An 8,562-nucleotide genomic window follows, 5' to 3' on the forward strand; every position below is an offset into this window, starting at 1 on the left:
CCTCAGCCAGCCGCAGAATACCGGAGTCGAGCACTGGAAACCTGGTGGTGTAGTTGTTTCAAATGCAAAGCAATGCCAACGGATGAGGAAAGTCTTTGCTGCTCAGACTGGGAATTGGCGATGCCTGCACTTGAGAATCTGGACATCAGTACTGACGAGACTGCTGCTCTTCAGAGATCACCGATCACCCTGAGCGCGCACACATGAGCGCGGAGCACAGAGAAGCAGTCAGAGCTACAGGCTACAGTGAGGCTAAAAACAGAGTTCATATGATGTTTTTCCAAACAACTTTTTATGTCACGGCTTCAGGACACTTGGATCACTATGGATGAGCAGTATGGAGATACTCTGTGGATTCAATTTTGTGTTCTTGGACGTTAGTCTGGGGCGCCGTCTGCCATTAGGTGTGTTAGTCGCTCCACCCGCTGATCTCCGCAAGGGATGTGAGGACTCTAAAACTTCACCAGGGCCTCCGTCGGCATATGGGTGAGTAGATAATGGCTGAATTTTAATTTTTGGGTGCACTATCCCTTTAACTCACACTGACACACTGTCTTACCTCAAAGATGTGATCAGACTTGTTGACAGAGATCTTCTGGTCGTAGTTAACGATGACATGCGTTCCGTTATCCCGAATTTGTTTGGGGAAAGGTCCTTGGAAGGCCACGCCCTTCTCATTATAAGCCACTGCCCTTGCTCCCAGTGTCAGTCTGTAGGCTACATCCTGCTTGTCTCTAGGATGGATCCTGAACAAACCACACAAAAAAAACACTAATCATTTTAACAAACATAGTGGGTGAGCCAGTTGGCAAGACTGGATAGTGAGGTTGAAAGTCATGCAGTACTCATACTCATCACACGACATACAAAAGCATGTCACATCATCATATGTATACTTTACATGAAGACAAACAGGTGAAAGCTGTCTCCCTGTTGGTTTTCCAGTCTTCAGTACATTACAAAAGTCTGTTGATGTGAGAATAATGCCAGGGACTTGCTGGGTCTTGGCAGCATATCAGGGACAAGTCCATGAAAAGTTTTATAGATGTTTGCAAGGATCTTAAATCTATCCAAAGACTAACTGGAAGCCGGAGCAGAGGCATTTCAATAGGTGTGATTTATGCCATTTGCTCTAATAAAAATCATTAAAATAAATATAGCCTAATAAGTTAAACAATAGCACCACACAGTATGTCCCAAATTTAGAGTTGGATTTACCTGGAATTCTAAAAAGGTAGAATTCCTAAAGATTTATTTTCCTGGAGAATATTGTTTTCAATAATGTTATTTGTTGTCATGTTTTGTAGGATAATGTGAAACCTACATAGTACACAGTGCACAGTGCCACACATTTCAGCAGCATTTTAAAATATAATTTAGTTAATGGAAAATGTGATTAACGATTTCAAATGTCTCTTATACTCAATATTCTTTCCAACAATGCTTAATTTTAAATTAAATGTAATGGTTTTCTGAGGATTTCCTTACTTCTGGACTCGTCCAACAGTCTAAATATAATCTGTTTAAATGTTAAAAACATGAGTCATTAGGACATCTAGTGGTACAAGTTAAGAAATACCTCCATGAGCAAAGTGTAATGCTCCTCGGTGGTGCACAGATTTCATATGCTATAAGAACGTGTAAACACAATCCTTACGGGCCAAGGGGTGAATCTGGATCTGGTAAATCCAAAGCCACGGCCATGAAGGTATTCTGCATCCGTTCATTCGGGACATAGCCGAAGTTTGCCGTTTGGTGCCAGCGGACATTTGGAAAGGATTCACTGGTGGAGTTTTTAATGTCTGTGGACAGCTGCAAATACAGATAGAAAGTGGAACAGTTTGACAATACTGCAAAAGATGTTTGCAAAAGCATTAATGGTTTATTTTACCTACTTAGTTTCAAATAGCAGCACACATTGTCTCCTCTTTAATACAACCACAAGGGGGCACCAATGTCAGAAATCTAAATCTATGAAGTAGTTTTCAAAAACTTGACTCGCATTTTCAAATGTGTTGTTTCTACTATGCAAATTAAACTAAAACACTAATACTAACATACCTGGACAAATCCAAAAGGGAAGTCTTTCGCCGTTTGTCCCCCTGAGCCCTTGTGAAACGACATCCTCCAGTCATCAATCATAGCAGGGAAGGTGCAGGCGTACTTGTCTTTATGATAGTACGTGTTTGCCTCACCTGAAATCAACACAAATATTACAGATGCATGACATAATCAGGCTCGACCCTACATGAACTACACATGGCTATACTGACTGTCTGATATCTGTGCAGGTAGTCTTACCTTGGTACCAGATGGCTCCTTTGATGGTCATGTTGAGCAGCGGGTGGATCATTGAATTCCACAAGACAGAATTATTTTTAGGACTGAGAGATTTCAATGTGGGAAAAAGCAACAACAGTGTTGTTAGTGCAAGCTCACTTTTCTTGGTTCTTACACAAGAACAATGTGTCACATGGTAAAATTCGATATCCTTCCTAATTCAGTTACCATACACATCAGGTGGTAGGTTAGCTGAATTATGTTTGGTATTTTTTTTTAATAACTTTACCCGGCATTCTCTAGTCCACACTGCTGCAGCGCTCTTGCAGATGACCAGACTTCGACAGGTGTGCCTCCCCAGCACGACTCCACCAGTCCTATGGGGTACTTAAGCGTGTCGTACAAGTAACGTCCATAGAGCCAGCAGACTGCAGAGAAACCTTCCAGATCTGAAAATACACCTGCCTNTTAGCTGAATTATGTTTTTTTTTATGTTTTTTTTTAATAACTGTACCCGGCAAAGTCTTGTCCACACCGCTGCAGTGCTCTTGCAGATGACCAGACTTCGACAGGTGTGCCTTCCCAGCACGACTCCACCAGTCCTATGGGGTACTTAAGCGTGTCGTACAAGTAACGTCCATAGAGCCAGCAGACTGCAGAGAAACCTTTCAGATCTGAAAATACACCTGCCTGTTAATCAGTCCATCAGCACAAAGCAAGTGGGTGGTTGTATGCCCACAAACAAACAGCAACATGGTTCATATGTGTTGTTTAATATATCAAATTTGATATATACCATACCTTATATATTAATATACAGAACTAAGGAGTCTTGTGCTGTCACCTGAACAAGAAACTAGCTTGGATTTAGGACCTTGTGGAATGGATGCATGTTTACATTACACAGCAAATAGAAGTGGCTCAGTTCAAGTTCAATATCTCTAACCTACATCTTTAGCTGCAAACACGTCTCAACAACCCTATGAGTTAATAAATACATTTTTGACGTACTTGTTGGGGCCACAGACCAGGGAATTTCCACGTCAGTCAAATCAAGCAGCTCAGTTTTACTCTGGTTCAAAGCCGCCATAAAAAACCTCACATCAGGATACTTCTCTGAGAGTTTCAGCTCCTCTGATGCATTGAAAACCTATTGGAGAATGAATAATGAAGAGATCATTTAACAACAAAATACGAATACATACTTACACACATACATACATATTACATTGAAAGTCCTTTATGCCACCTATGTGAAATCTTTGACAATTACAGCTATCTGAAACCAAATCTGTTGCACCACTTTAATACTTACTCCTATGCTGTGTATGTAATATAAGTGAAAGTGTTTTCTTTCGAGATTTGACCCTACAGACAGACTTCTATTGCACGTTTTTGTTACAGTGAATGAGCTCATCAGAAGACAGATGTTCACCTGACTCCACCTACCATAGACATGTTAAACCACATGTTGCTCTGCCCCCCACACAGCCAAATATCTCCAAACAGCACATCTGTCAGAGTGGCACTGCTGTCCTTGGTGACTGCTGTCACATTGTAGGGACCACCAGCTTCAACAGGGTCGAGGGTGACTCGCCAGATTCCTGAAAAACAGCCATAGATACATGGGCTGCAGTCAAAAAAAGTCTCCTTTCCAAACCACTTTTCCTTGACCTTGATTAAAACCATTGTGGAGTGAAGGAAAGATGTGGAGGAGAATTCAAAAGGACTTCGAAAAAGACAACTGCAGTGATAAAAGAATCTATAAAAACATGGAGAACCTGATGAAATACATTACTTATTTATCAAGGTTGGAATTAAAATGAAAAAAAAAAAAAAGGAATATACACTGCCATGCACAGAAGTGAAACTAAATGGTTGTCACGTTGACAATGATTGCTCACGCTCAACCTCCTGTCCACTCAAATTTATCGACTAAATTCCATCGTATGAAAGTAATCGTTAAATTTATGCAAGATGAATATAACTTGTTTGGCCTACAAATCTACTACTGTACTTATTATTTTTAAATTTCAAACATGATGAATTTGTTTTCACTCCAGTTAAACAAGAACAATGGTGTGAATTATTTGTGCTGAGAGGCTCCAAACACAGTAAATACAAAATATAAAAAGACATGAAACACAATATAATAACAGAATAAGCATGTTTTTTTTTTTGTTTTTTTAAAAAAACCCATATACATTCAAGGCATAAATCTGATTATAAGCATAGTATATAATAACTTAAAGACCACCACACAACTCAGTGAACACAGTTCATGTTGTCTTGCTTGTGCTTTTAAGTTATTATGGCTGAAACCAGCTGAGGAATTGTGGGACGTTATTACCTCCTTCAGTCTTGTAAAGGCTGTTTCTAATGAACCCTATGCTGAAGGAGATAAGGAAGGAGGCAGTGAAGCACTTTTTTTTTTTTTTTAGCATTCATAAATTCTACCAGCTCTTATCACAACTTCCTCTGAGACACTTCCTGGTCATTTCAGTCAGTTAAGATCATTTGTCAGAAAAAAAGACTGTTAAACTGCAACCGTGGGCTGTAAACAACATTCAGTAACTGTGACGCTCTTCCCACTGGTTTGGACAGATTTCTTGCCAACCTCAGCAGTCAAGTCAGCTGACATGAGTGGGTTGTCAGCTGACTTGACTAACCGGAGCCCTTGAGCTGGACAGACTGGAAAAGTTGGTATTTCTGCATTCTGTCCCTCCTCTCTTAGAGCTCACACTCACCATGCCTCAGTTGCTTTTGCACTTTCAAAACCTCAAAAGCACATGACACACATCCCTGTACTGCTTATATTGCTGATCTAGCAACTCCATTGTTGGTTTTGTCTTTAATATATTTAGTTTCTTTTAGGTAGATCCCTCCTTATCACTTTCCCTGAGCCAGTTTGTGACAGTGACCAAATGAATAAGTGAAAGCTGTACACTTTGACCCTTTTTTCGAGGGTCTAAGAACAGAAACGTGTGCAACTGTGACACATCTTAATAAATAAAATTGACCTGACTTGACTTCCAGCTCATATTCTCTAACGTTAGGGGCTGTACGTTGAGACAGATTCAAAAAACATTTCTGTACTTTAGACACCTGACCTGAGACATGTACTTGGGATGCTGGATGTAAGTCAATATATAAAGAGCAATCTTGGTTACATGTTGTACAATGCTTACTGAAAAATGTAACCGGAAGCAATTTCTGAAACTTCTAAACTTCCACTTTGTATCAGGCTGCAGATGAACTGGCCTGACAGTGGTTTAACCACAACAATGCAGTCTCTGCCATCTCTGTCAGGTCAGGTTCAATCAGCTTGCCCAGAAGACAATGTATAATTGACAGTCTTTGCTTTGACGTCTTCAACAGCCTGTGGTTGTCACTGCAATCCCCCCACCTGGCTGTACTCACCATTTGTCACATTGACTGGTGAGGTTTTCTGTTTTGTTGGTCCTGACAGGATGAGGGTCACCTGTGCTCCATCACAGCCATAGCCCCACAGCACAGCTCTCTCTGGAGACTTCTGCAGCACCATGTGGTCCCCATAGTAGGAGGCAAAGCTCAGGTCCCCCTCTACACATAGACACACAAACAATTCAGTGCTCAAATAAAATGCAAAGAGAACAATATTTAGAGAATGAAAACCGCATAAAAGGAGGTTAGTCAGAAATAGAAACACAAATAGAGCTGGCTTATGGTTTTGGCAACCTAAAATATTCAGCTAGCTTATATTTTAGCGAGCTGTGACGTTACCATTAAACCTCAGTGCACAGCAGTTAAACGCCGACAAACAGTTTGGCACCCGGTACTCACCACATCTGTGAATGGCAGCTACAAATATCAAAACAACACACAGAGTTATCGCCATGACAGGAAGATGAAGACAACACATGTAAACCTAAAGCTGGAAACAACTCTGTCAGAAACTATTAAGTCAACTGGCTGATATGTTAAGCGGCATATCGTGCTACAGACAGAAAACTTTGTAACTAACTGACACTTCCGTGTCTCCGAGCCAGCCTTCTCATTGTTGTGTGACGTCAGCATCTGGCTGCGCACCTTCAAAATAAAAGCACGACAGCTCAAAATTGCAAACATGATAGAAATCATCTTAAAAGAATATTTATCTAATCAAATAATGTTGTGTAAGTGTCTAACCCAAAAGTTCAAACCTCTTTTTAATGATATTGAAAAAATAAATAAATAAACTTTACTATTTTATTTAAAACATTTCACATTCAACAATATCCACAAGTCCATATGTACATTTCAAGACTTTTTAGTTGCTGTAATTGTTTCTCTTGTCCAAACTAGAAATGAAGTGAGCCCTTCTTAAAGCAGTTCCTATAAAGAATAGATTGGGGACTAACTTTCACCGTCCTGACGCTGCAAAGTGAAACTGAAGCTCTGGGCTTTGGCAGTCTGACAAGTCAGGTGAGTATCTTCCAGTGCTGCAGTCCTTTTGTGCAAAATTCCCTCTTTATTTTACTAATTCAGTGTTAATATAAAAATATTTATAATGCAGCTTAAAGGGGGAAGAAAAATATGTCATGTGTAGAACTAGGGTGGCACAGTGATGTAGTGGTCAGCACTGTCAATCACAGCAAGATGGTTCCTGGTTCAAACCCAGGAGGGAGCTCTTCTGTGCAGAGTTTGCATGTTCTCCCCACGTCAGTGTGGGTTTTCTCAGAGTACTCTGGCTTCCTCCCACAGTCCAAAGACATGCAGGTTGGGGATAGGTTAATTGGTGACTCTTAAATGGCCGTAGGTGTGAATTGTTGACTGTCTCTCTGTGGCAGCCCTGTGATAGTCTGGTGACCTGTCCAGGGTATACCCTGCTTCTTGCCCAGTGTCAGCTGGGATAGGCCGCTCCAGCCCCCCGACCCTCAAGAATATAGGCCGTTTTGGAAATGAATGAATGTTTAGGACTATAAGAGAGAGTTTTATATTTTATTGACTACAAATGTTGTGTGACAGCTTCTCTGTGTTCTGTGAGCTGCAGTTGTTTTGAGCATATATTTGATATCATGACTATCATAATGTGGAGCTCAGCTCAGCTCAGCCATAGCACTTTGCTAGTCTTTTCACCACTCAAAGCACTTTTACACTTCATGTCACATTCACCCATTCACACACTGGTGGCCGAGGCTATCATACATGGTGCCACCTGCTACTCAGTAACTATTCACATGCACTCACACAACGATGGGACAGCCACCGTGAGCAATTTGGGGTTCCATTTCTGCCAATATGTCCCGCTAAATACGACTCACTGGACCTTATAAATCATATAATAATTCATACACCACCAACAGAACAACAAATGGTATAGTCAGATAATTCAACACACCTTTTAATTAAATCTCTTTATTATCAGTGTGCCTGCTGCCATCTACGGGCCTAAAAAGTACACAAGACATTAAAATCAAAATGTAAAGCTGTGTGATGTCTTAGTTCTCTCCTGCTGGTTGCTGTGGCAACGGCTATTCAAGAGTTGACATCATCTATTGTAAACCAGTGTGGGCTGTTTTCTTGTTTCTCTTTTCTTTTGTGCCTATATTTTAATTTTTTTGAGTGGCATGCTATTTAACACAAAACCTCAACACTTAGATATAAGTGATGGATATAGGCCAGAGAACAAGAAAGCTGCTGGTCGGGGCGTGAAGCAGTGAGAAAACAGTAAAGAAAAGTGCTCATGGGGTATATTTATAGTAAGATGTAGAGAAACTATATACATGAGTGAGACATGAAATTATATCCCCTTACCCTGCAGCTTTCCGTGTTCACCTACCGTGTTAATTACAAACCCCTTCAAAGGCCAGTGATAACATTTGAAATTTGAAATAGCACATTTATCTTGGTGTAAGCCCAAGACTCAGGGGAGTACGCACAGCCTCTGTGTGCTGCTACTCACATCTCACACAATAGATATACAAAACCCAAAACCAGTGAAGTTGGCACGTTGTGTAAACCATAAATAAAAACAGAATACAATGATTTGCAAATCCTTTTCAACCTATATTCAATTGAATACACTGCAAAGACAAGTTACTTAATGTTCGAACAGGTAAACTTTGTAATTTTTTGCAAATATTAGCTCATTTGGAATTTGATGCCTGCAACATGTTTCAACAAAGCTGGCACAAGTGGCAAAAAAGACTGAGAAAGTTGAGGAATGCTCATCAAACACTTATTTGGAACATCCCACAGGTGAACGGGCTAATTGGGAACAGGTGGGTGCCATGATTGGGTATAAAAGCAGCTTCCCTGAAA

The 8,562-nt window shown here is 40.5% G+C and overlaps 1 protein-coding gene across 3 annotated transcripts in view; it reads right to left on the reverse strand.

Moving 5' to 3' along the window:
- Window positions 1–6,304, reverse strand: part of LOC126408878 (sialate O-acetylesterase-like) — a 61,520-nt gene extending 55,216 nt beyond the window's left edge. For all 3 annotated transcript variants that reach the window (XR_007571969.1, XR_007571968.1, XM_050074640.1), the window contains exons 1-9: window positions 6,103–6,304; window positions 5,701–5,862; window positions 3,730–3,884; window positions 3,292–3,430; window positions 2,570–2,729; window positions 2,302–2,384; window positions 2,062–2,195; window positions 1,658–1,812; window positions 560–746 (exon numbers count right to left, since the gene is read on the reverse strand). Coding sequence is in view for 1 of the 3 variants with exons in the window: in XM_050074640.1 (XP_049930597.1) it covers window positions 560–746; window positions 1,658–1,812; window positions 2,062–2,195; window positions 2,302–2,384; window positions 2,570–2,729; window positions 3,292–3,430; window positions 3,730–3,884; window positions 5,701–5,862; window positions 6,103–6,181 (1,254 nt within the window). In the remaining 2 variants the exon portion in view is untranslated. The remainder of the gene's footprint in view (window positions 1–559; window positions 747–1,657; window positions 1,813–2,061; window positions 2,196–2,301; window positions 2,385–2,569; window positions 2,730–3,291; window positions 3,431–3,729; window positions 3,885–5,700; window positions 5,863–6,102) is intronic.
- Window positions 6,305–8,562: the final 2,258 nt, after the last annotated feature.

The sequence above is a fragment of the Epinephelus moara genome, chromosome 2 (genome assembly GCF_006386435.1).
Source record: "Epinephelus moara isolate mb chromosome 2, YSFRI_EMoa_1.0, whole genome shotgun sequence".
NCBI classification, from domain to species: domain Eukaryota; kingdom Metazoa; phylum Chordata; class Actinopteri; order Perciformes; family Serranidae; genus Epinephelus; species Epinephelus moara.